Raw genomic sequence first — 27,080 nt, 5'->3', positions numbered from 1 at the left:
CTGGGTTCAAATCCCCACTTGGCCATGAAGCTCACTGGGCAACCTTGGGCCAGTCACTGCTCTTAGCCTATCCAACTTCCGAAGGTTGTTGTGGGGATTAAATGTGGAGGGGAAGAACCATGCATACCATCTTGAGAAAAAGGTGAGATATAAATACAGTAAGTAAATAAAATCATAAATAAGAATACATTGAGGGAAATGAAAAACTGTTTCATCTGTTCCCAGACTTCAGAAAGCAGTTTTTCTTGCTGTGTTCTTTACCCTGGACTGGTGCTAAGCCAAGTCTGCTGCCCAAGAAATTCAAGAGACCTATCCAAAAATCCCTCGCATTGTCAGAGGTGGGTAGGCACAATCTGAAGGATCCCCGGGCACATGCCTCAGATCACATGCTGCTTTATCAGTGCCATTAACACAGCTGATACCCCAAGCAGTTGGAGTTCTATTCATTACGGATTGACTGCCTGGCCCTTATCTTCATTGCATCTTTGTCAAGGAAAATGCTTTCAACAACAGTTATTAAAAACGTAACTACAGTGGTACCTCGGGTTACATACGCTTCAGGTTACAGACTCCGCTAACCCAGAAATATTACCTCAGGTTAAGAACTTTGCTTCAGGATGAGAACAGAAATCATGCTCCGGCAGCAGCAGGAGGCCCCACTAGCTAAAGTGGTGCTTCAGGTTAAGAACAGTTTCAGGTTAAGTACGGACCTCCGGAACGAATTAAGTACTTAACCTGAGGTACCACTGTACTACGGATTATTAGACTTATCTTTGACTGCCATTTAACTCCACCACAGGCTGCACATTGACGTTTTCAGTTCCCCAGATAACCTAACCCAGCTCATTTGACCGTTTCAGAACATTGCTTAGAATTTGTAGGGCAGACACTCCAATCAGCCAAATGCATTACACTGCAGATTGATCCTGCACATTCCAAAATGCCACCTGAAAGCTCATCATTTAAATATTAACCCTAGAGAGGCTACTGTAGAACACACACAAAAAGAACAGCAAACACACTTGGTAAAGTCAGGATTTTTTATTAACTTCTGTTATCTGTTCCAAGGCAAAGCAGGGAGCCTTATCTGCAGAGGATGGCCACACCTCCACAGTTTCGCTTAAAAAGGTGAAATCTGGTTCTGCTCTAGTCACCTGGAACCTTCACTAATTCTGAAGGCAGCAATGCAGCCTTAATATTACAAAACGTGATTGAAAGCAGACTGCCGTCTTGGGGAGGGAATAAAACCCGTGGAGCTGAGAAGCACAGTTTGTGCTGCGAAATTAAGGCTGTTACAGTTCTACTTTATCAATGCTTAGGTTTATTTTAGGAACAAAGGTTATTCTACTCCAGATGTAATTATGAACTTCAAACTCTTGACATCCTATAATTACATTTATTTGACTAAAAAACAATACATGTACTAGAAGTGAAGATAGACACGCCACCCCAAATGAAAATGTTTTGACTTGCAGTCACTTGTGGGCATAGATCAGCACAATTTGAATCAAAGGCAGCATATTTTCCTTGAAAATTTCCTGGATAAGCTGCTCAGAGTTGAACCTTCTGTACACCACTAATTTAGGACAATCTACAGTGAAGAAAATGGTCTGCATTGGTTTACTGTTAACATTTGGATCACTCCTCAATAGATTTTATGTATTTTTCATATGCATCTTCACTCATGAGTTCATCAAATTCTGAAGGGTTATCCACAGTCATCTTGATAAGCCAACCTATGAGCATAAAAGCAACTCAATTAGAAGCAGCAGCAGCACACACAACTCCTTGGAGCTCTAGTAAAATGATGGCTCTTGACCATAGCAATTTCCATTCATGTCAACAAGCATAAAAGTCTCATAGGAAATAGGTAACTTTTCACTAGTTGAAGATGAGAATACATATATAAGCCATTACATTCGTGACTACAGGAGAAAAGGAGATAGATGGAACTGCAGGGCCTTTCTGCTGAAATATCAGCAACTCTTGGCTCTCCCTTTCCTTGCAATCTTTTCAGAATGGTCATTAAAAGAACTCTGGACCTAAGAAATAGTGCTGAGTTTGCTTTGCTCCTCCTCTCTCCCTGTCCCTTTTCCGTCAGCCTGAGAGTAGGGATTACCTTATCACTGATATTTATAAAATGCTTTGTGAGCATTTTTCAGCCGATGAATGGGATAAAAATGCTTTCCAATAAACCTCACTGCTGCAAGCACAAGACAATACAAAATGAGTCCCACTGTTATCCTTCCAACTCAATGATGGTGGAAACACTTTTGCAAAGTTAAGATGCCTCCCTTACCATCTTGGTAGCAAGATTTGTTGACAAGTCCTGGATTATCAGCAAGGGCAGTGTTGATTTCCGTTACTTCTCCTGTGAGGGGGGAATAGAGTTCACTAGCAGCCTTCACACTTTCCAAAGCACCAAACTCATCTGAAATACAGAATTGAAGAGAGCAAAGCATTTAATTTAGAAACCGAATTAACTGGGCTTCGAGGAAGTTGAGAGCTACTTTGCGCTGCCACAAGAATTTTCTAAAGGTAGGGAGCCCTAGTGTTGAAAGATTAGGAATTCAGGTAAATCCAGGCTCAATTTCAGCCTAGGTGGTGTACACCTTTACTCTGCATCCAGTGCACTCCCTATATGAAGCCGTGTACACATAGCGTTAGCTACGATCCTGTAGTTTCTTGAGAAATATTGCATTTTGATGTGTTTTCCCCCAAGCCAGCTTTAATCCGATTAGAAAAACATAAGCAATAAGAAAACATCCACATCGCTTCTCCATCCTTTAGTGCAGACAGACAGCAGGCCACCTGGCAACACATCCAACTGTACCGATGTGTGCAATGATGTCCAAATGTGGTTTGAAATGCAGCAGGAAAGAAACAACGCTACTTTGTTTTAAAGCCGGTATAATGTGTACACAACATTAGAGAGGAAAAACTATGTTTCCTCTCCCTCTTTACAAGAGTGGAGGCTATGAAAAGGAGAAGGCTTAGATCTCAGTGGGTGCACAATTAGCTCTCCAGTTTCCAACAACAGGACCCCACCTACCCCACCCCAACTCCACATGACCAACTTTCCAAAGTAATGATCTCTTAAAAGTTGCTTGTGCCGTAACACTGGAGGGGGGGAAACAGAAGGAGCCTTCTATTCAAAGTCCTTAAACACACACACACAACTTGGTATGCTCAAGCTGTTGAAAAATACCTAAATTAGCCTTTGGGGTTCTAATCCAAGAAAGACGCTACCGTTTAAATCAAAATGCATTGCTTTCTGCCAATGTTGCAATGTGTTAAAAGTGCCAAAAAGTAAAGAAAACCGCTTACCCTGTTTGTTCAGCTTTGTTCCAATTTCTGGAAGACTACAATAAACAACGTCTCCTAGTGCTTCCTGAAACAAAAACATTCAGACATCAGCAAAAATTGTTAACTGAGAAAGCTATCAGAAAGTTGGAATCCCACCCGCCGCCTTCCTACTGGCAAGAATTTAAGCAAGGAACCACGTTATAATCCACACACTCCAGAAGCTGGTGACACTATTCCTATTGCAGTTCCCAAAAACCATATCAAACATGGGCTGCAAACCTTCCCACACCTGTCTCTGAATACGCTTTAGTCTGGCAAATGAACTGTATCACAAACAAGTCATAAACATGACTGATTTCTCAAGGATAATATAACTGGCTTCTCGTACACAGCAAAGTCAAACTGGAGGGTGATGAATGAAGAGAGAAGCAGCTGTAGAGTCTCTCAGCCACACCAGCTTAGGAGCACCTGAGACACACAAAGACCCATGTTACCACCATCCAGCCACTTACAGCTGTTGTTAGGGATGGACCAGGCCCCCTTTCCCAGACTACCTTTGAGTGTGTATTGTATTGCAGCAATGGCTCCAACCTCCCTCTTGTAATGCAACAAGGAGAGCAACACTGGCTGCTGATTTTGCCACCAGGCCTGCTTCAAGGATCTTGTGTTAATTTACAAAGCGCTTACGCAACTTGGGCCCAAGGTACCTTAGGGACCGCCTGATCCCTTGTACTCCGCCTTCATCCCTGAAACCCTCTGATCATAGAATTGTAGAGTGGGAAGGGACCCTGAGGGTCAGGTCTCCCCCACCTGCTTTGTGGAACTGCCCACCTGTAGAGGTTCAGCCAGAACCATCCCCTCTTTCAGATATCTTCTGAAAACTGCACTGTTCAGACAGGCCTTTACTGTAAGAATTTTTGTTTAAGCCAACCAGCATCTACTGACTTTTAAATGTTTTATAGAGAGCTAGAGACGGATTTTATTTAACCTGTTGCAAATTTCCTTGTTATGCTGTGAATTATAAATGTTCAAGAAAACAAACAAATAAATAATAGGTTGTGCACCAGGCATATCTAGGTTTAGATAAGCAAGAGCAATGAAATACCACAAGATCTGTGGATGGTTTAAACATGGCCATAACTTTACTGGTTACGGTATCTCTGGCTTTGGCATAGCACAGGGCAACCCTTGCCAACCAGTTGCCCTCCAGCTGTTATGGACTACAACCCCCAAGAGCCCCAACCACGGGTATAGTCCAAAACAGCTGGAGGGCACAAAATTGGCAAAGGTAGGCATAGGGCAAGGATCTGCCTATGTGGCAGTGTCTGCTGGTTAAGGATGGGTGAATCCATCAATTTTCTCTCAGTTTTTCTGAAATTTAGCACTCCACATTTTTATATCAGTTTGCAATTTTTAAAAAAGCCCTCATGAAAATTAATCAGCATTTTAGCACAAATTCCTCCTAATTTCTTTATACTATTTTTTCTAATCTACATGTTTTTGCAAAGCAATATTCCCTAATATGATGCATTTTCTATGCTATTTTCACCAATACAACACGTCTAATTATGCACGCTTTGCCCTAATATATGCATTTCTGTGCACGTTTTTTGACACAATAAAATTTGGCCACGTGCTTTTGGGCTGTGAGGAAAGCCTTTTCAAACAGCTGCTCTTTATTTTTACAGATGAGGAATGGAGGAACTTTTCAAGGATGCCATGAGAAAGCTCTGCTCTGGGTCTTGCACAAGTTGCGACCAGCCAAGCTGGATGCAGACCAAATGACACTTGCAGTCCCAATCTCATTTAAGAAATTACATAGTTCCTATGCAGAGAGCAAAGGTTCAGGTGCTATCCATCACCACCACCACTGCAAACGAGGCAATAAATATATAAGCAGGGCAATAAACATTTCTATTTCTTAGGCTCCAGCACACACACAGCCATTTTGTTGTTGTTCTGTCTGCAAAATCATAGACCCTACTGAAATATTTAGGTGCATAGGGAACTAACCAAGCACCTGGGGATTTTCCAACTCCTGTTACAAGGACGCATTCAGCCCTATAAACACTTGCATTAAAAAGTATTATCAACAATTAAACAAACAAAAAGCAAAAAATGCTTTGAGCCAAGGTTCCCATTGAGTCCTAAGTGTAAGATACAGAGCCAAACTGCTGAAGGGAGGAGAGGATGGTTTAAAGTGGCCAATAATGTTGGAGTTCCAAGTCTACAATTTGGCTCTACATGCAGAATAGGCAATAAAGGAGCCAAAGACCAAGGCCAACAGAAAAGGCTGATAGATGTCAATTTTGTAGCACAAAGCTGAGAGAGAGAGAGAGAGAGAGAGAGAGAGAGAGAGAGAGAGAGAGAGAAGCAGTACCTGTGCAAAGTTGCTGATTCCTACGGTTCCAATACTGTTTTCAACTGTTATCCATTCATGCTTGTCTGTGAATCGACGGGCTGAATGAAGCAAACAGAACATTTTAACACACCTTGCTTTCTCTAAACCTTTATTTTTTTTGCCTCAAGTTTGTACCTTAAAAAGTGTCAACATAAAAAAGCACTTGATTTCCTAGTTCCAAGTTTGCAAGCAGGAATTAGAAAAAGGTAGCCTGCTTTCCTATTTCAAGTACAAAAAAAATACGACTCCCAAATCCAAGATGTAAATCAATTTCATTCATTCATTCACCATTACATTTATATCCAACCTTTCCTCCACGAAGGTAAAGGTGGTTTTATACCTAGTTCTTTCACCTCCATTTTATATTCACATCAACTCTGTGAGGTAGACTGGGCTGAGAGACTGTGACTGGCCCAAGGTAACTCAAGGAGCTTCATGGTAAAGGGGGGACTAGAACCCAGGTCTCCCAGGTCTTAGTCTGGTATAGAGGCACATCTCCCTTTCAACTGTTCCAATTTCAGAGGAGGAAATTGCACAGCAGTGTTCAGAGTGGATGAGTCTTTTTACATGGGGCATAACTAAAAGATCCAACTTCCTGAGCCATCCCAATCTGCAGTCTGAATTGGTAGTCTTAGAATTTGCTGCACACCACATATTATTTCTGCAGTGGTGATTTTTATTATTATTCAGGACTAACACACCAGAAGTCCTAAGGAGGGAAGCTCCTTTGGATAATGTCCATCTATGAATTATGTTTGCACTTCCCTGCAGTTAATTAAAACCAGCGAGAAAAGCTGGGATTCCAGTCAACACACCACAGTCAAATATCATAAAATAGCCCACAGTGCTGTAAATCTGTGGGATGCCTGGACTCCCCTTCTAATTCTGGACCCCCTTTCTAAATCTGGGGTGCCAAACATTGAATTTAGCCTGTTAAAAAAGCCATGTTTTAAAAAAGCCAGGCTGCTTTCCTGATGAAGTAATTGCCTAGAGAGATGGACCATTAGAAGACCACAAAGAAATGGTTGATCAAAGAGGCTATTCACAGAGACTCTCTGGGCAGGAAAACAAATGGGAAAATCCCCTCCTGAGGTGAGAGTGAGTTAGCAGAGACAAAAGCCCAGTTTCAGAAGGGAGGGGCACAACTGCGGTGGGCTTGCGGTTTGGCAAGCAGGAAAGTAGAGGCCAAGTCGAATGTTTGCTGGCAGTTTTTGGATCCAACATGGCAGCTGTGAGAGGAACAGGAGAGCTGCTACTGCCCCTATGAGAGAAGCAAGAGACCCCCTTGGAGTGTAATGCTGCGAACTTCCTCTATCTAGACTCAGGTTGTAAATACTGTACATGTAAATAAACCATATATGATCAAGATGCCACAGTCTCTTCTGCATCTCATTGTCCCAAAGGAAACACAGACCTTGGGCAAGCACGCCTAGTACCCTTGAAATCTCACACCACTCGCACTCCTTTGCCCAATCTTGTGTGATTATAAAGCTGTGCCTCCCCTCCCGGGACCCTCTCCCTAAATCTTTCTCCCCCTTTTTCTCCACCATGAGCAAGCACAACTTAGTGGTCCCACCAATATGCATACACCACTTGAAATAAGTTCTGCAGCACAATCTACCATTCAAGTGAATGAAGCCTTGCAGCACTTAAAATAATACAGGGATGGCAGGGCCTTTTTCTGCCCAAGGGCTGCACTGCCTTGTGGGCAACCTTCCAATTGGGTACAAAAGCAAAAGTGGTGTGGGCAATGGATGGAACTCTTACCTTTGTACAGTAGGCTACATTCCAGCCACATAAACACCCCTGCTCCGTCCAGGCAAGCAATAGGAATTATCAGAGTTCAAGGACACATTACAAGCAGGTAATAGTACAGAGCAGGGCTGGTGCAGGATGCGGCCTAGGGAAGAGTCCTGAAAGCCATACAGAGAGGCATAGAGGGTCGCATTCAGCCACCTGGGCCTGAGGTTACATTAACAGTACTGTGGTGTGAAATCTCATGACCCTAATTCCATATGCCTGCTGCAAAAAACCAAAAAAAAAAACCTCCATCCCCATCTTGCAGAATTTAATCTGAGAAAAAATGAGGGTGCATAGGGGATGACAAGCAATGCAATAAATTACTATGCCGCACAGCAACACAAGAGCCAGTCCAAAGAGTCAGATCCAATCAGAGTGGGTGTGTCACTGGATATGAACGGCAAACTAAGCAAATGCTGCAATAAAATTAACCCTGTAGGGACAACAGTGCTTCCATGGATGTTTATTAACATTTATGGGGTAATGAAGGAATGCAACCCTGACCTCTATTCTTTGATTAAGTCTTGGGCATGCAGGAAGCATGATTCGAATCCTGTAAAAATGTAGGGTAAAGACTGCATAAAGTCAACCTATGAGCCAATAACAGCACAAACTCTGTACTGCACACAAGACAGATTTTAAGTTTGAACACCCATAGCTGGGTCAAGAAGAAGAAGAAGAAGAAGAAGAAGAAGAGTTTGGATTTGATATCCCGCTTTATCACTACCCGAAGGAGTCTCAAAGCAGCTAACATTCTCCTTTCCCTTCCTCCCCGACAACAAACACTCTGTGAGGTGAGTGGGGCTGAGAGACTTCAGAGAAGTCTGACTGGCCCAAGGTCACCCAGCAGCTGCATGTGGAGGAGCGGAGACGCGAACCCGGTTCCCCAGATTACGAATCTACCGCTCTTAACCACTACACCACACTGGCTCTCAACCAAAGCAATCCCTTCCCTCCTGTCTCGAGAGGTTAAATATCCCAAAATCTCATAAGTTTTGCACAATTAAATCCTAGGCATGTTACTCAGCAATGAGTCCCACTGTGTTCAACAGTGCTTACTCCCAATAAATGTGCTCAGGATTGCAGTACTGAAAAGCTCCATCCTAACTTTGTCTACTCAAAAGTACCGTACTTTTCGCTCTATAAGACGCACCAGACCACAAGACGCACCTAGTTTTTGGAGGAGGAAAACAAGAAAAAAAATATTCTGAATCTCAGAAGCCTGAACAGCAAGAGGGATCGCTGTGCAGTGAAAGCAGCAATCCCTCTTGCTGTTCTGGCTTCTGGGATAGCTGCGCAGCCTGCATTCACTCCATAAGATGCACACACATTTCCCCTTACTTTTTAGGAGGGAAAAAGTGAGTCTTATAGAGCAAAAAATACGGTAAGTCCTATTGAACTCAATGGGGCTCACACCCAGGTGTGTTTAGGACTGCAGTTTTTGAGGCTCTGTACACATTTAACTGAGGGACGCGGGTGGCGCTGTGGGTTAAACCACAGAGCCTAGGACTTGCCGATCAGGTCAGTGGTTTGAATCCCCGTGACGGGGTGAGGTCCCGTTGCTCGGTCCCTGCTCCTGCCCACCTAGCAGTTTGAAAGCACGTCAAAGTGCAAGTAGATAAATAGGTACCACTCTGGCGGGAAGGTAAACGGCGTTTCCGTGCACTGCTCTGGTTTGCCAGAAGCGGCTTAGTCATGCTGGCCACATGACCCGGAAGCTGTACGCCGGCTCCCTAAAGCGAGATGAGCACCGCAATCCCAGCGTCGGTCACGACTGGACCTAATGGTCAGGGGTCCCTTTACCTTTACTTACACATTTAACTCATATCCCCCTACCCCCCAAAAAAAGAACTTCAGCAACTGTAGTTTGTTAAGGGTGCTGGGAATTGTAGCTCTGTTCAAACTGCAGTTCCCAGGATTCATTGGAGACAGGGGGTGTGCTTTAAATGCATGGTGTGTAGCAGCAAACAAGCTGCAAATCTATGACCCGCTGCTGGGGGTATAAGCCACGTTGAACTCAAGTGAGGTAAACTCGCATAAGTTTGGGCTGCCCAGCTGCACTCTTAGGCACGCTTACTTGGGAGTAAGCCGCCTCTTGATTCTCAGGGGCTTCCTTCTGAGAAAGGCACGCCAGGCTTGGGTTGCAAAGAAGCAGCAGCAGCAGCAGCACCCCCTCCCTCCACCCAACGAGAGCGACTGAAGCTCCTCCGCCGCTCCCATTCAGTGCAAAGGCTTCCTTGCGCAGGAGTGCTTGCCTCCGGATCGGGCCCCTTGCACTGCACCCTCCGCCGCCCACTTCTCCGCCCCGTGACCCCACGGCGCCCATTCATCCCTCTCGCTTCCTCTCCTCCCCGCCGCGACTCACCGGCGAGCAGCAACGCGGGGCTGGTGCTGAGCCTCCGAGCCGGGGCGGCCTGACTGCTGCTGCTATTGGCCCAGGCGGCCTGGGAGCAGCCGACTAAGGCGCAACGGGGCCTGGCCAAGCCGGCTGCACAAGGAGCGGCGGCGGCAGAAGCCGTGCCAGGCCCAACCCGCCGCAGCGCTCGCAAGGCCGCCAGTGCCGCTGCCATGGCGGGGCCGCTGCACAGAGACGCGGCCGGGGCCAGAGGGGACAAGCCGGCGAGGGAGGCGGCGGCGGAGGACAAGAGGGAGGCGGGCCTTTCGGAAGGGGGCCTGGCTTGGCCTGGCCGGCGAGGAGGAGGAGGAGGAGAGTGCGGAGGGGACGTGCGGGAAGGGGGTTGCCGCGGCAGCTGCTGCTTGCTTTATTTTACTTTAGGCATTTATTAACCGGCCATCGACCGTGTCCTCTGGGCGGCTTGCAAAAAAGAAAAAGTGGCGTGTTTTTTTAATAAAAAAAGTAACAGTAAAAAAATTAAGAGCAGTAGCATTTAGCACAAACCAGCCCAGAAGGAAGAGCCAACACAAGCAGCTCGTCATCCGTCTAAAAGCTTGCTTCAAGCCGTATAAACACGATTCTGAAAAGACCTTAGGAGTTTTGTTTTTACACTCGCCGGAAACAAGTTAGAGAAGTGCATCCCATAATAAGTGGAGGAGTGGTACTTTTTGCACTTTAGGAGCCCATCGTGACAAGCTCCATAGAGCCCTGTTCCCTCTAATGAGAGTCCCAAAATCCAGATAGCTGTGTGCCGAAGAGCAGTGTGGTGTAGTAGAGTGTTGGGACTCCGAACTGGAGGACCAGGGTTCAAATCCCTTCCTCAGCCGTGAAGCTCACTGGATGACCTTGGGCTACTCCATGTCTCTCAGCTTACCTGCATCACAGGTTTGCAGCGGAGGATAAAATGGGGAGGGGGAGAATCATGCACTTAAGGAAATTGAGATATAAATGTAATACATGAATAAATAACTAAAAACATATAGCATAATGGCTAATTTATTAGGAGCAGCTAAAGTGCAATCTAATAATGCATTTTCCTGGGAGTAAACTACATTGCTTACTTCTGATTCCATAGGTTCAGCCATTAAACACACACACTTTAAATCTCCAGCCAGTTGAAATGCAAACTGTGTGTGCAATCAATACATGTCCTAGCATTATTGTTTGTGACTTCCTATGCTCTGTGGACACCACTTCCTCAGTTAATATTTTAGGACAGAGGCGGGGAACCTTGGGCCCAAGGGCCAAACGTGGCTCTCTAGACCTCTCTAATGGCTCTCCCCAGGCCAAAGGCCCATCTAGTCTAGCAACAATTCTCCCAGTTGTGAACTAGATGCCCCTGGGAAGCTGACAAGCAGGACATAAATGCAACAGTGCTCACCCCATCAACTGGTATTCAGAGCAGTACTGCCTCAGACACTGGAAAGTGAAAGTAATCATTGCAGCTAATAGTCACTGGTAGCTTTATTCTCTTTGGATTTGTGCAATTTTCTTAAAGCTATCTAAGTTGATGGCCATCTCTACATCTTGTGGGGAGCAAATTCAACCATTTAATGATGTGCTGTGTAAAGAAGTATTATATTTGTCCTAAATATTCCAACATTCAGCTTTCTTGTATGGTCCCAAGTTCTAGTACTCAGAGAGGTTTCCTCCTCAACCATTTTCTCCACACCATAAATAATTTTATACATTTCCAAATAAAGCATTTTCTAAGAATAAATTATGAATTGAACTGGTAATGATTTTATAATTTGTTATAAACAATGAAGCTGAACAATGCTTTGGATTCTTAGCTTTTATTATACTACACTGTGGAATAAGTACAGAATAAAGCAGTATGCATAATCAAGCAAGCATCAGTTCTATAGTTCTGTCAAGCACTCGTTTTCACATCTATCAGTACAGAGTTAAGGCCAGTATCTTAAGTACAATTATTGGAGAGCACATCAAGACCTCAGTCAATGGAAGTAATCCTGCTGTCTGCCACAACATTTCACAAACATGGAAGCCACAATATCTAAAGGTAGCTGCAACAGCTGTAAGTTGAAGCTGGTAAGAAGACCACTTGTTAGTTGCTCATCACAGGTTCTTCTAGTTTCTTGTCAGAGGCTGGTTTATGGTCAGTTTTACATTTTATTCCAAGGAAGCTGCAAATTTTCTTCAGCATTAGGTCAACAATCTCTTCCTCTTCAGAAGCCTAAAAAGCACACAAGAGACACACACAATACAGTTTGTATGAGTATAGATATAACAGTGAATTGCATCCTGGGCTTGTGTAGAATTTCTGGTGATGATGATAACTACAGGCAGGAAAAAGTAGAACACAAAACAGTCATGTTAAACATTGTGGTAGCACACTGCAGTAAACTGTAGTGTGGCCAGAATACTGTATGTGAATTTCCTTATGAGTGATCGTCAGCCAAACTAAACCTGCTGATTAATGTGCATGTGATTAGGCTGCAGACAGATACTGAAAATTACTGCCAAAAGAAGAAGACAAACAGGAAAATGTATTGGGGGGGGTATTCTTAATTCTAGTTCATAGTTAGTAAACTCAATCACAAGATGAGGTTTGGACAGCACACTGAGCCATACCGTGGCTTAGCTTAGTGCAGCAAGGAGTAAAAAGACTGGGGAGAAGCAAACTGGATTACTGTGTCATGTGAACCAGGCCAGGGCCCCACACTTAATGCTAACACCATGGTTTAGTCTCATGGATGAGTTGTGGCGAGTCCTGCACAGTAGGCAGAGATCTACAGATGTTTGTTCTGTAAGAATTATCTGTTTGTTTTGTTGTATGAACCAGGAATCCTGGCTTTAAACAAACCAGTTACTTAAACAAACTAGCATCACAATCCACAGTTTGAAACTGGCTTGTTCTGAAATTTACCACAATTAGTTGTATGGCAGGTTTCCTGGTTCAAACAGGACAACATTCTTTGAAAATGAAAGTAATGGGAGGAGTGGAAGGGGAGCAGGCAAGCCTGATGTCCATGTACAGTGGTACCTCGAGTTACAAACACGTCAGGTTACAGACTCTGCTAACCCGGAAGTAGTACCTCAGGTTAAGAACTTTACTTCAGGATAAGAACAGAAATTGTGCGGCGGTGGCGCAGCAGGAGCAGGAGGCCCCATTAGCTAAAGTAGTACCTCTGGTTAAGAACAGTTTCAGGTTAAGAACGGACCCCCGGAACGAATTAAGTTCTTAACCAGAGGTACCACTGTACGTAGTACTAAACGATGGTTTAGTAGTGTTACATATGAACTCGGCCTGTGCAGGTCCTTGATTAGTGGGATCTCCCAGTATATATATATATGTACAGACCAGGGCAGATGGCATCCTTAAATGTGGAAATTCACATATTACTTCTGTGGACAAACCTGATAATGTTTCTGTTCCTCACTGAAAGCGACAAGGATCACAGAAATGAAGAGATTCAACACCACAAATGTCATAAAAATGATGCAGGAGCCAATTAAGAAGGAGCCCAAGATGGGATTGTAGTCCAAGACCTGAAAGAGACATATATGTTACAATAAGGGATATTGTTATCTTCTTCAGGGAAGAGAACATTATTTTCAGGGACAGTACTTGTGAATTATTTAAACACTTCAGTTTGCTGGTGTCTTGTGTAAGCATCATGTTTGCCCAAATGCACTCTGCCTTAATACTGAAGAGAGTGCTTCCTTGTATATTTTGAGGATAAGTAATGCTTAAGATGTAGGGACACGGGTGGCGCTGTGGGTAAAACCTCTGCGCCTAGGACTTGCTGATTGCATGGTCGGCGGTTCGAATCCCCGCGGTGGGGTGCGCTCCCGTCGTTCGGGCCCAGCACCTGCCAACCTAGCAGTTCGAAAGCACCCCTGGGTGCAAGTAGATAAATAGGGACCGCTTACCAGCGGGAAGGTAAACGGCGTTCCGTGTGCTGCGCTGGCTTGCCAGATGCAGCTTGTCACGCTGGCCACGTGACCCGGAAGTGTCTGCGGACAGCGCTGGCTCCCGGCCTACAGAGTGAGATGAGCGCACAACCCTAGAGTCTGGCAAGACAGGCCCGTACGGGCAGGGGTACCTTTACCTTTAATGCTTAAGATATGTGTTGCTGTTTTTTTATGTACAAGTTATACTACCGTACTTCAGTGGGAGCAGGGGGTAGCATTATGAAAAGTAAAAAAAATGTGTTCCCTCTTACCTCTCCCATTCCAATGTATCATTGTCTGTGACTTTTGCTCCTCCTTTTCCACCACCCTCACCTGTCCAAAGGTCTCTTCCGGCTTAGTCAACTTTCGTCCTTTCTTCCCCTTTCTTCCCCTTTATACCCAGAACTGCTTTTCAAAACCCCAAAAGGTGATTTCACCTTTATTGCTTTGCTCAAAACCTGCCTTTTCATGAAGCCTTTGGTAAACCACTTACAGTAGTCCCAATACCCATCCACAGCCTTTCCCAGCTTGTTGCCCTCCTGATGTTTCGGACTCCCATAATTGCTGACCATCAGCCATGCTGGCTGGGGATGATGGGAGATGAGAATCAAACAAGGTTGAGGAAGGTTGTCTTATGATAACTAGGGATGGGTGAATCTGTACATTTAATTTTCTCTCCGTTTCTCATTTTTCTCTTCCTAAGTTCAGTTTTCCACATTTCGCATTACAGTGGTACCTTCAGGTTACAGACTCCGCTAACCCAGAAATAGTACCTCGGGTTAGGAACTTTGCTTCAGGATGAGAACAGAAATCGTGTTACGACGGTGCAGCGGCAGGGGGAGGCCTCATTAGCTAAAGTGGTACCTCAGGTTAAGAACAGTTTCAGGTTAAGAACGGAGCTCCAGAACGAATTAAGTTCTTAATCTGAGGTACCACTGTAGTTTGCATTAAAAAAAAAAGTCCTGAAAATTCACCAGCATTTTACTGCATTTCCCCCCATAATAGACACATGTTTATATGCATTTTCTCCCTAATATACACATGTTTGCAAGGCAATGTTCCCTAATATGATACATTTTTGAATGTTACTTTTGCTGATAGATGCATGGCCATGCACACTTTACCCTAGCATTTGCTTTTTGTACAAATTTATTGGCTGGAGAACGGCATTGCAAAATATAGATAGTTTAAGATGGGGTTGGAAAAACTATGCGTGTGGATGGTGCTAAATAAATAAGACAACAGATATGTGGTTCATTTCATTTAATTCAACCTTAGTTACAAGGAAAAAAAACCTCTGAAGGATAAACCATACCTCTTCATAGTTGAAGATTCCAAGCTGAAGACTGACCATTGTCTCCGCAGAATCAAACAGGGTCTTGTAAGAGTTCAACTTCCAGCCGTATATCAAGTTTGTCTGCAAATTATAAAAATGGGAGGAAAACAGTTTCTCACCCAAATCACAAGGCCAGTTAGCAAGTGACAGAGATGACTGCGCAGACTAGGTTCTCCATAATACACATGGGTTTTTTTCTGCTTAGACACAGGGTGTATTGGAGCGGTTGGTGTCTCTTTACTGCAGAGATGAAGGTTTAGGTTAAAGCTGAGGTTGCAACTGAGAAATGAGCCCTGCTTGAAAACATAATTACTGTTGCTGCCAGTTGCTTTCACAAGCCCCCTGCGCTTTAGGCCTCAGCTTCTGCATATGTTTAAAGCGCTCATACCACTTTAAGAGTCATGACTTCCCCCGAAAGAAACCACCTTTGGGTTGTAATTTGTTTCAAGCTGTTTTTAATGTTGTATTTTAAATGGCTGTAACCTGCTCTGGGACCTTAGGGTGACGAGTGTATAGTAAGTTGAACTCATTTTCATCATCCTTGATATCTGGGGCTGATGGGAATTGTAGTCCAACAGCATCTGGAAGGTACCATTTTCACTACATCTGTATAACAGACAGGACTCTAAAAAAAAAAAAAGAGCAAACTAATCCAAATTATGGAGGCTTGGTAGGGGGCAGGGGGAGAGAGCGAGAGCCAGAAAACCGATTGGGAATAGATGGAAGACATGGGTACTCACCGCTATGGAGTAGGCAAGGAACATGATTATAATCACAGTTGCAAATCCTGATATATCCCCCCAGGCCCTCCTCAAGGTTGAGGTGATCATGTTCAGCTTTGGGTTCAGCCGCAGGAGATGCCAGAGTTTCACAGTGGCAAGAAGAACCAGAAAGGCAATCAGGTAGCCCAGAACTGCATCAACAGTTGCTGTCTGATTGAAGCTTGCAAACCTGAAGGAATATGGGAATCGTTATGACATTGTGGAGGCTATTCTGTTAGGGCACATGGAGCACGGCTCCACCAACCTTAGTTACCCTCCACCTGCTTGCCTGCCTGCCCCTCTCCTTCCTTATAACCAGTCCTGGGGCTCTCTCTAGATGTCAGCTCCCTCCTCCTCTTTTGTCTCAGTGTTGCTTTTTAAAACTCACCAGGGAAGAGGATAATAATAATAATAATAATAATAATAATAATAATAATAATATTTTTATTTATACCCGTCCCATCTGGCTGGGTTTCCCCAGCCACTCTGGGCGGCTCCAACAGAATATTAAAAGCACAATAAAACATTAAACATTAAAAACTTCCCTAAACTAGAATTAGTTGGCACTGCCTGTCATTGACCTCCCTGCTCTCTGCTCTACCAGTCCCAGCCAGCACCGGTAATGAGGCAGTGTTGTGTAGTGGTTAGAGTGTCAGACTGGGACTGAAGAGACCTAGGTTCAGATACTGGCTCAGCCACAAGGTTCACTGAATTTTTTTCTTTCTCAGCCTGATCTGCTTCACAAGGCAGGTGAGAATCATGTTTGTCTCCTTGAGCTGCTTCTTGGAGGAAAGGTGGAGTTGGGCAAGTCAACCAATCCGTTCTTTTCTAGTTGAAACATAAGTCCTTAAAAATTGGGCAGCTTCTCTCAGAGCAAAAACCTGGGAGCTGCACATTAATTGTATTTTATATAATCTTTATGGATGCAAGCAGTAGCTATTACAAAGTTGAAAAAACGCCTTGCAAAAAAAAAAAGGTCTATGTGAATTTCATATGACCCATCCCATCCATTTTGAGCTTGCAGTTTAAAAAAAAAAACATCCACAAAATTATATAAAAAACTTGTATTTAAAAACTTTTTCCAAACAAAAAAATCTAAAGCCACATTTTTCTAAAGACCTTTTTCTGAAACCATACATTTTTATTTTAATACATTTTGGTACTCTTTAATGCCAAGGACTGTCCTGCAGCATTTGTACAAGCGCCAAAATCAAAGGATAATTATATTTGGGAGATGCAAATCAGGTCAGTTTGCATTGGAATCCACAGAGATCAAATTCCACAGGGAGCATCCACAGATCACAAATGCTGCTTAAAAATTCTTCCCTTTTCTACCCCTGACGGGATGGAGAGTTTGCAAAGTGGCAGGATGGGGAGCCCTTACTCATCCTTGTGCTCCTGATAGTAGCTGATGTCCCGCAAGCCCAAGATTGTCCGTCTTACAAACACCAACAGGGCGCTCCAGCTGATGGAAATGATGGCCAGTTCCAACAGGTTCCACTTGCTTCGGAAGTAATTCCATTTCAGAGCGCGCATGAGCTTTCCCTGCAGGAACAAGGTGTTCAGTTCCAAAGAATGCATTAAGTGATCGTTAGGGAGAAAGGCAGATTGTGTTGCTACAATGCAACCTCATTTCGATGACTAGCCAAGCATGACCTCATATCCAAGGAGCACACAGTCAGTTAAGTGAGAGAGCTGCTGGAATGCAGAGAGGGTCTCCAGCTTTTTCTGGCTGGCGGCTGCCTCTCCTTTCTAACAGCTGCCTGACCTGCAGAGATTCAACATGGAAAAGAAGCTAAGGAAAACACTTCTGATGACGAGCCTATTCCACAAGGAGCATTCTGCTCTGCAAACTGTTTGTTATCTATTCCCAACCATATTCATGATGCATGTGCAGAGACTTGGGGTGGCCTAAATTTTAAACGGCAAGTAGGAACTGTATGCAATTTCCTGAGTTAACATGGCTGCAAATAAAATCTTGCTGGAACAAAAAAAAGAAGGAAAAGGCACTAAATTTCTTCTAGATTCCACTTCTTTTTCCAAAAGTGGCTTTTACTTCATGTGAAAGATCACATAAAACGTGGAAATCAACAGTTACGGAAATGACAGGGAAATGGAGCAAAGTGCTGTCTGAATGCAGCCTTAGGTACTCCTTTATCTCCAATGATGTTCTGGAAATTTCATGCAAAAGAGAAACCCAATCACTTTGTAGGACAGCATCCCAAAACTTCAGGGTGGTCACAAAAAGGACAGCTGTCTCATTACAAGTCTTTGGCTGCAAGCCTCTGCACACCTACCTGGACAAAGTCCCATAGAACTAAGTGTGGTACTTATTTCTGAGAAGACATCTATACAATTACACTGTCTGGGTTACTTAGTCCGTGCCTGCAAGGTGTGGCAGTTGACTGGCAGCAGGAGTTACAAGCACTATAATAATCAGGAAAACTTAAGTGTCAGGGCTGGTGGCAGCCAGGCTGCTGATAGGATTCGCAAGCCCTGGAACATATGTGACCAAACAATATGGGTGTCTGGTCTCCAGAATGCGTGGGGGACCTGTGTATTCTTCAGATGTTGATGACTTCCAAGCTGCATCAGCCTCAGCGAATATGGGCAATGGCCAGGGATGGTGAGAGTTTCACTTAAAAACATCTGGAAGGACTAATTTGTGGAAGGCTGGTTTAGCAGCATTATTCTCAACTGTGGCACAAGAAATTCCAGGTTCGCTTTCCTGGCTCAGGGTGGAAGAGAATGCCTTCCACTGTTCAGAGGTACCATGCCTCTAAATACCAGTCGCTGAGAACCAAGAGCAAAAGAGTGCTACTGCGCACAGAGGCATGTGGCTGGCTACTGTTGGATGCTGGAGCAAATGGACCATTGGCTTGATCCAGTCTGATATCCTTACCTGTCCCACCATGTAGTATATGACAAAGAGGAAATAAATGACTTCTGCTGCTATCACAAAGATATGCAGACCATCTGTGTATGGATAAAGCCGGACACTCTGCAGCTCAGACCGCGTGAAGAAGGCCCCTGCGAAATCAAAGCAGAAGTCAGTATTCTGTTCTGTTGGACAGCAGGTACAGCTTATTGTGGAGGGTTAAGACAAACTGCATAAATCTGAAATGCCCTCTTCTATGTATTGTAGCTGTTAAAGGTATGGAAACCCTGTTCCTTTTTCTGTCTGGCTCACTGTATCCATGTAATATGCTTGGTTGGTATTGCATTACTACAGTAATGTGGAGACAAAATGTCCCAGAGTAATGTAGGCACTGCTTTTTTCTTACAAGAAAACACTGGCACAGATGTCAGGCTCTTACCTAAGGCATTGGTTTCAAACATGAGGCTTACAATGCAGAAGAGGTTCACATTTGCATTGTAGACAGTGAACTCAACAAACACAGCTCTCGTAAATGTATCCAGCCAAACGTTATTGAAGAGGTACTGGAGGATTCTGCCAAAATACAAAGTGAGGAATGTGCAATCACATGCTGTGGTCCTAAAAATGTTAAGATGCTAAGGAGTCAAGAGGTCACCAAATCCAATCTGAAGATCCAGCAGTTAGTGCATTTCCTGCACTAACAAAGCATTCAATCCAGAGCATTCAAAATGCCCTTAGATCAGCCATTGGTCTAAACTAGCCTTTCCCAACCTAGCACCTTCCAGATGGTTTGAAAGACAACTCCCATTAGCCACAGCCAGCATAGACACCCTCAACCCCACTTTATCTGGCTTGACTGTGCAAAAGGTAAAAAGAACTCTATAGCTCCAGGAGAAGAATACAAATAATATCAATACACCATTGAAATGCAAGCCTTGCCAAACTGTCATTCAAAGTCCCAAACTTCAAAATGCAGTCACACCCTGGAAATGGCATGGACGCAATAAAAAAATGCAGAAACACTGCATACTTGCAAGGAAACGTAAGTTTATCTCTCTGCTAAGACTTTCCCAATCTGTACTAAATCTGGAGCTGCAACTGCATGCTTTGCAAAACATCAACACCCCATCTTCTCTTGATTGGTTGCTTCCCATTGAACTGCTAATGGGTGGGATGGGACCCTAGAACCAGGTGGGGCCAAGGATTCCCAACCCCTGAATTAATCTAACTGATTAAACTACTACTGCTACCACTACTACAGTGGAAGCACAAATAAGCAGAGATAAGCTACCTGGAGGCATTGTGGGCATCTGTCCCCAAGTGAACCACATATCCACCACCTCTGTAGACAGCCAGTTTGCCCCAGATTGGGTGCCCTCTCAGTTTGGACTGGCTCTGATACTGCCATGCAGAACTGAGTTCTGATGAGTTATCAAGGGAAGAGATGTTCCAGTGCGCTCCATAGTCTGCCATGTCCTCCGTGTCGAAAGAATAAGAAGCATGGCACTTGCCAACCGTCAGCTGCAGTTTGGGATCTATTGGGCAGGTGTTGCCCTTCACTCGCACCTGGCGAATCCGGGCACTGCCCACCAGCTTGGAGTTGCCATCTGTGATAAAGCCTTGTTGAAATTTAAGGGGGGGAGGGGGAGAGAAAGTGTTTGAAAAGGCAAATCCTTCCACAGTCATTTGTAATGCTTTCAAAGTTAATTCGTACCCTACCAACAGTTTTATATTTACTCATTTTATTTATTTTATTTATGGCAATGTTGTCTGAGTGACAAGCAAACCCTCGTAATAAAAGCACAAGATGCAAAGAAACAAGACTAAGAAGCAGCAACTGAGGCAGCACAATGCAATGCTAACTGTATTTGCTTGTATAAAAACTTCATAAGGCTAAAATCCTTAAAAAGGCAGATCTTTTTCAGTCAAAGGGCCGCATCTCCTACTGGGCCAGAGTCTGAATGCCAGACAGAGATCCCTGGTGGGGCACATTTGGTCCCTAGGTTTCAGTCTCCTCATCGCTGCCATAAGGATGAAATTGCAGCCAGCTGAGCCTAAAATTATTCCAGTAATAAATTAAAAATATGTCCATGCTAAAACAAGAAAGCCCTTAAAAAATACATCTTAGTGAACTGAGTGTCTCAGTTTGGCAGTGTCTGCTGCCAAAAAAATAAATTAATGTAAGCACCGGGTGAATATCCCAAGATATAGCACTCCGTAACAGAGGAGCCACAAGAGAGACGGTCCCTCTCTCTTACAGCCACTTTCTCAGGGGGTACTTGCAGAATGGCTTCCACTGATGACTTTGGGGTACAGACAGCAGTATATTGGATGAGGAGATGCTTTAAAGCAGAGATGGGATACCTAAGGCCCAGAGGGCCAAATGCAGCCTTCCATGCCTCTGTATCTGGGCTTTGGGACTCTTCCCAGGCCTTTGGCTCATTAAACAATATATGGGCTTTTTGTTTGTTACTCTGTTATGTATTTTTGTGTTTTTATATTGTAAACTGCCTCTGATCTTTGGATGAAGGGTGGTATAGAAATCTAATAAATAACTGAAATGAAACAAAATGAAATGAATTTCTGTACCTTGGTGTGAGCTGTACAAGTTGCTGACTAAGGTGGTTCTGGCCCATTTGAAGAAGTCCTGATAACTGAAGACGTCTTGGAATCCGTCTGTGAAGCTGTTCTCAATGTGTTTGTTCAGGTAATAGGAGTTAGGATCTCGCTGCCCATAGGCAACCAAAAGCAGCATCCACAAGAAACCCAAGTAGGCTGGGGAGAGGAGAGCAAAACAATAGGAAAGCAAAGAAGAAACCCAATAGGTTTCCAAAGGTGCTTCCAGACAGGAGCTAATGCACTGCAAATGGCTCATTCTACTTTGTGCAACTGTAGCACGAACACAGGTTTTTCTGTACCTTTGCAAACACACCTTAAAAAACAATTCAAGAAATGTGCAAGAACACAACAGCAAACATTGCCACCCTAATCCTAATTGAGTTACCTGGGAGTAAGTCCTATTGAATTCTGATTAGATATGGTTAAGATTCCACTGGTTAGGATTATGGCATAATGACTGTGGCATATGTTTTTATGAGGGGCAATATTCATTTCCATTTGGTTCTAATTTTTAAATACTAAGGTCTTGCACACACACAAAATTGTACTGTGCTTACGGTCCCTAAGGTAACCTCCCATGTTTACTTTGTGGACCGCTTAAGATAATAGCGTCTCTTAACTGGGCATGTCCTTATTGGTTTGTTTTTAATGCCCCAGAGGACAATCTTCTATTTGAAGAGTTCCCTATTGCCCAGCCCAAATCCAGTTTAAAGATAAATAACCCTATAAAGAAGAGAGGGCCTTGTTTCAAGGCAGAAGGGGCATTGAAAGTTGTCCATCAACAGCAAGCAGTAAAAAAGGTAAAGAACCCCTGGATGGTTAAGTCCAGTCAAAGGCAACTATGGGGTGCGGTGCTCATCTAGCTTTTCAAGGCCAAGGGAGCCGGTGTTTGCCCACAGACAGCTTTCCGGGTCATCTGGTCAGCATGACTAAACTGCTACTGGCGCATGGAGGACTGTGACAAGTGCCAGAGCACATGGAAATGCTGTTTACCTTCCAGCTACAGCGCCACCCACTCCCTTTACGTTTACCGGTACCTTACCTATTTATTTACTTGTACTGGTATGCTTTCAAACTGCTAGGTTGGCAGAAGCTGGGACAGAGCAACAGGAGCTCACACCATCATGCAGATTCAAACTGCCAACCTTCCAATTGGCAAACCCAAGAGGCTCGGTGGTTTAGACCACAGCACCACCCGGCACACAGTTCACCTGATCAGTCTTCCCCATGGTGAGATTATTGTATTTCTATTTACGTTTACAGTAATCATTTCTGAATGTGCATCCATACATATAAATTAGACAAGCACATTTTATGTGAATCAGTGTCACCTGTTGTCCTCATCTTCTTGACGAGGAAATAAGTAACTACCCAACTCATGCCTCCTTTTAAAGCCCATTCTCTCTCCCTTCACAGTATGTTTAGAATGCAATCATAAAAGTACCCAATATTTCTCTAATCAGGGCAAATGCTTTCTGCTCCTTGATGCGGTTATTCTTCATTTTCTCAATGTCAGTAGAAGGGGGAGGCTGGTAGATGTTGCTTCCGCTGTCCCTGCGGGCTCCAAAGATAGGGTTTGAGTCACCTGTACAGGAAGAGGAGGCAGCAGCCTATTACTACCCTGGAATTTATCAGCTGAAAACAATAGGAGAGGGACAATATTTGGAGACTGTGAATCAATGGCAATAGGCCTATGTCACCAATCTCAGGTAGCACATTCTTGGCTGTATGAAAAGTGCAGTTTCCATTGGGAAAGCCTAATTTAGACTGGCCCTAGAGCTAGTTTTGATAGCCTACATCAGAGATGGGGAATCTTTATCAGCCCGAGAAATCATTCTCTTCTAGGTATCCTTCCAATGGTCACATTTCAGTGGTGGGGAGGGTCAGAAGCAAAAGTGGGTGGAGCAACAATGCTCACACATCCCTGTCTATCCAGGCAAGCAAGAAGCATCATCAGGAGCTCAAAGGCACATTCTAGTTATCAAACCCACCCCAAAATAGCAACAATCTGGGGGCAGGGTTTGTGGTTGTTTTTGCATAAAGTTCTTACTTATTTTTCATGCTACAGAAAATACATTTTAATAGCAACAGTACGATGTGCCCCAAGGACGTTCATACCCCTTTAGGTACCCAGCTCATTTAGAGCTCTGTAGGTCAAGGCCAGAACCTTCAAATACAAAGTCAATAAAAGCTCCTTTGGTTTCTTGACCATTTTCAGGCACAATTATAGACAGACAGATAGGAAGGATTGCAGGCTACTTTGTATATCTCCTTGTAGTCACTTCTTCAGCACGTGGGAAGCCTGTGGTCCTCCAGCTGTTGTTGGACTGCAATTCCCACCAGCTCCAGTAGCCTGGTCAGGGATGATGGGAGTTGGAGTCCAGTAACAGGTCCCCTCCCCCCCCCCCCCGCACTAGCTGATTAATAGTGCGATCTTATATATGTTTGTCGACTCAGAAGGAGAAACCAATGACTTCAGTGTGACTCACTGTTCGGTTAAGCATGTATAGCAATCCTAAAGACACTTACTAGGGAGAAAGCCCTACTGAAAACTATGGGACTTACCTCCAGATAAACATGGATTAGATTGCACTTTGCCTCCACAACATCTATCAGTATATTGTTAATTATAAAACAGCAGCACGATAGTTTGATTTAAAAAAACCACAACTCTCTATAAATACTCAGTCTTCCATCACCCACCGTAAGCTGGTTTTTAATGCTGACTGCCCTTCTGTTTTAGGCTAAGATGCTTATTTGATACAATTGTTTATGTAACCTGCACTGGGTTCTTACTAGGAAAACAAAGGATACACATTTAAAAACCCCTTTAGGAACTTCAATGGAGAAGCTGAATTATTTAGAAATGGAAAATAGCACAAACTTACCCAGTACCTTGGATTATGGACAAAAAAGCGTAGACTGACTGGAGCAAAGAAAAGGTCATCGATATCAAACAGTGCATGTGATCTAACACCCATCATGGCTATTGAAATGGGCAGGAGAGAATATGTTTGGCTTAAGGTGAGATAAAAATAGATCTCTGCACAAGCGAGAAAAGGGCCTAAGTGGAGCGAGGAGCTCTGCTGTACAGCCAGTGAAACTTCCACTTTTCAAAGATGACAAGGAAACTGGGCAGGTGTCCAGTACAGCGTGCTAATTTTGCCAGTGAAACTGATGTGACAACAAGAGGCAATTTCACAAGGGAAACCTGATGCTCCTGAGTCCTGGTTGCCCCTTATGGTCCACAAATTGCAGAAGAGGATGTCCCTTGATATCAGGCTTGTTCGCATGATGTACTGAACACAAGTTCAAACTGTTTCTACCTGTGTTCCAGTGTTTGCATGAAAGAGGGCACACTTGTTGATCTGTACAGCTCAGCGACTATGTGCATAGGTACACAGACTGTATAACAATTGAACATTACATGTGAATAACATGAGTGTGCAACTATTTGCACATGCAGGTTACACAAATTGTGCAGTTATTGGTAGACTTGCCCCTATTCAGCACTTTGCTCTTCCTCAATCCTTTAGAAGTTGAGGGGCAAGTCTACTGTATGAACCTGCCTAGCTGTTAAGAAAGTCCTCAGAAGGCCTTCTCCGCAGTCCCCTTCTTTTGGGAGCTTGATGGGTGGCAAACAGAAGGAGGACTTTAAATTGGAACTACAACTACTTCTAGCTTTCTCTGTCCTACCATCAAAGCCTGGTCGTGATATTTTGCAAAGCCAGGGGAAATAAATTATAGGTCAGTTTTCCCCAATCAGCAGCCCTCCAGATGTTTTGAACACCAAATCCCATCAGTCACAGTCAGCATGACCAATAGCCAGGGCTGGTGACAGTTATAGTTCAGCTACATTTGGAGGACACCAGATTAGGGAAGGCTAATGTTATTCTAGGCCGTGTTATTAAAATAGCTTAATAAGTTACCTGGGGCAGACAATGGGCCATTGATGGATGTGTTTTCCTCATCTTCCTGTTCCACCTTTTTAAGAACCAGAGCAAAGAAAGCAGCAAACCCCAGTACCTGGAAAACAGTAGTTGCAGATATAGAAACATATTTTGGCACAGATAAGCTTAGTGTAAAATATCTATTTCTGACACTATGCATTGGCAGAAAAGTTATTGTGTTTTCTAAATGCAGATGAAGCCTGTGGAATATTGGAAAATTTGGCCACCAGGAATCTGTTTCACTCTTTCTGAAGACAGCATAAATAGTATGCCACTGATTAGTGAAGTTTGCCTTCCACATATCAAATTAAGATAATGCACCGTTAGAACTATGGTTTCTGAAGGTGCCAGCAATTCTGTAGTTAAACCAATAACTTCAATTTCCAGGCTTCTCTTTGTTCAGACTCATGCTTAAAGAGATTTGAAACCAGTTTACATTTGTAGTATAGACATTAAATTAAAAGACAAAACAAAGCCCTGCAATTCTTCCCACATATATTTAGATGGCCTCTTGGTACCCTGATTTGGCCTTAGGCTAGGAACAAGCAGATAAAAGCAGATAAATGAAAGTGCATATCCAGAGGCTCCCATACCATCCCTTCTGCAACTGGTCCACAGAAACAAAACCCTTGGTGAGCAATGCATATCTCCTCTTCATTTCCAAGCCCTGAATATCCTGCTGTGACCATTCACCAACATTCCCACTTGTGCGCACACATGTAAATGAAGCTTCTGCCATTGAACCTTATGTAACTAAAGCCTTTGATGAAAAGGAAGGGCAGTGGTAGAGTATCTGCTTTGCATGCAGAATGCCCCAGGTCCCCTCCCTGGAATCTCCAAGAAGGGCAAGACCCCTGCTTGAAACCCTGGAGAGCCGCTGCCAGTCAGTGCAGACAATACTGAGCTGGATGGACAGCTTTCTAATATTCCTAGGGGAGCCTACCTTTAAGGGTTGTGTGATGAAAAGGCTTTCAAAGAAGGAGATGGCCATGGAGATCAGCCACTTGATGGAGTTGTCCTTCCCATAATGCAGCCCGTACAGCATTGTGAAGAATCCTGATACGCCGCTGGTAATGGCCACCAGGGACCAGCCAATGAAGACACACCACCAGGGCAGGCCTTTGGGTGTTGGTTCCTTCTTGCCATCTCCGAGAACGCTGGGAGTTGGTGAGCCTCTGGTGAAGCAAGAAAGCTGGGCAGTAGGGTTACACAACATAGACAACAGCTCAGCGCAGTGGTTAAAAATGCTAAATAAGCAACTTAACCAGGAGGGGGCAGAATGTTAAATGAAAAAGATAACAAGTGCTTTAAAAGTATAGTACGGATATGGTCCTTGTCATCCCTCAGTCATTCACTCACTGTGTGGCCTTAGATAAAAATCTCTTGACAAATTAACTATTGAATTTTCAAAACAGGGGTTTGAATGTCTGCTTCCTTGGCCCACTCCATCTTAAAACATCTTAATTCTATCCTGCAGACTCCATGACTTCACATGAGCTAACTTTTTTCTCTCATTCTCCCCACCCCGTTTTCCTCCCCCACCCTGTTTACTCTCTTCCTTGATGAAGTGTTCTAGTGAACTCAAAGGCCTGCACGCTACTTTATGACATTTTGGTTAGACTGCATCTATTGCTGGTCATACTCAGAGTAGACCCACTGAAATCAAATGACACAATTAACTTAGGTCTATTCATCTCAGTAGGTCTAATCTGAGCA

At 43.9% G+C, this 27,080-nt stretch overlaps 2 protein-coding genes across 2 annotated transcripts in view; both read right to left on the bottom strand.

Annotated features, from left to right (window-relative positions):
• Positions 1–1,026: 1,026 nt before the first annotated feature.
• On the bottom strand, positions 1,027–10,130 carry GCSH (glycine cleavage system protein H). Its single transcript, XM_053399566.1, has 5 exons — positions 9,873–10,130; positions 5,687–5,766; positions 3,328–3,391; positions 2,300–2,431; positions 1,027–1,736 (listed from the first exon to the last, which is right to left on the bottom strand). The coding sequence occupies exons 1-5, from the start codon at positions 10,075–10,077 to the stop codon at positions 1,639–1,641; spliced, it is 579 nt and encodes a 192-aa protein (XP_053255541.1). The 5' UTR covers positions 10,078–10,130; the 3' UTR covers positions 1,027–1,638.
• Positions 10,131–11,682: 1,552 nt separating this feature from the next.
• PKD1L2 (polycystin 1 like 2) overlaps positions 11,683–27,080 on the bottom strand; it is a 57,140-nt gene continuing 41,742 nt past the window's right edge. Inside the window, exons 32-43 of the mRNA XM_053399564.1 lie at positions 26,308–26,539; positions 25,344–25,440; positions 22,859–22,999; positions 21,385–21,570; positions 20,087–20,414; positions 19,235–19,368; positions 18,820–18,947; positions 17,302–17,462; positions 15,897–16,107; positions 15,136–15,237; positions 13,284–13,415; positions 11,683–12,099 (exon numbers count right to left, since the gene is read on the bottom strand). Coding sequence (XP_053255539.1) covers positions 11,971–12,099; positions 13,284–13,415; positions 15,136–15,237; positions 15,897–16,107; positions 17,302–17,462; positions 18,820–18,947; positions 19,235–19,368; positions 20,087–20,414; positions 21,385–21,570; positions 22,859–22,999; positions 25,344–25,440; positions 26,308–26,539 — 1,981 coding nt within the window. The 3' untranslated portion in view covers positions 11,683–11,970. The remainder of the gene's footprint in view (positions 12,100–13,283; positions 13,416–15,135; positions 15,238–15,896; positions 16,108–17,301; positions 17,463–18,819; positions 18,948–19,234; positions 19,369–20,086; positions 20,415–21,384; positions 21,571–22,858; positions 23,000–25,343; positions 25,441–26,307; positions 26,540–27,080) is intronic.

This window comes from Podarcis raffonei, chromosome 8, assembly GCF_027172205.1.
Source record: "Podarcis raffonei isolate rPodRaf1 chromosome 8, rPodRaf1.pri, whole genome shotgun sequence".
Taxonomy (NCBI): Eukaryota; Metazoa; Chordata; class Lepidosauria; order Squamata; family Lacertidae; genus Podarcis; species Podarcis raffonei.
The sequence above is the reverse complement of the archived record's forward strand: the minus strand, read 5'-3'. Positions and strand labels throughout refer to the sequence as shown.

What these genes read in the sequence shown, in the direction of transcription:
- GCSH (XM_053399566.1), bottom strand. Translation starts at nt 10,077, where the DNA reads ATGGCAGCGGCACTGGCGGCCTTGCGAGCGCTGCGGCGGGTTGGGCCT. An exon ending in CCCCGCGTTGCTGCTCGCCG is followed by an intron (nt 5,767 to 9,872) that starts GTGAGTCGCGGC and finishes TGCTTCATTCAG; the next exon opens with CCCGTCGATTCACAGACAAG. An exon ending in GAATCAGCAACTTTGCACAG is followed by an intron (nt 3,392 to 5,686) that starts GTACTGCTTCTC and finishes TTTTTGTTTCAG; the next exon opens with GAAGCACTAGGAGACGTTGT.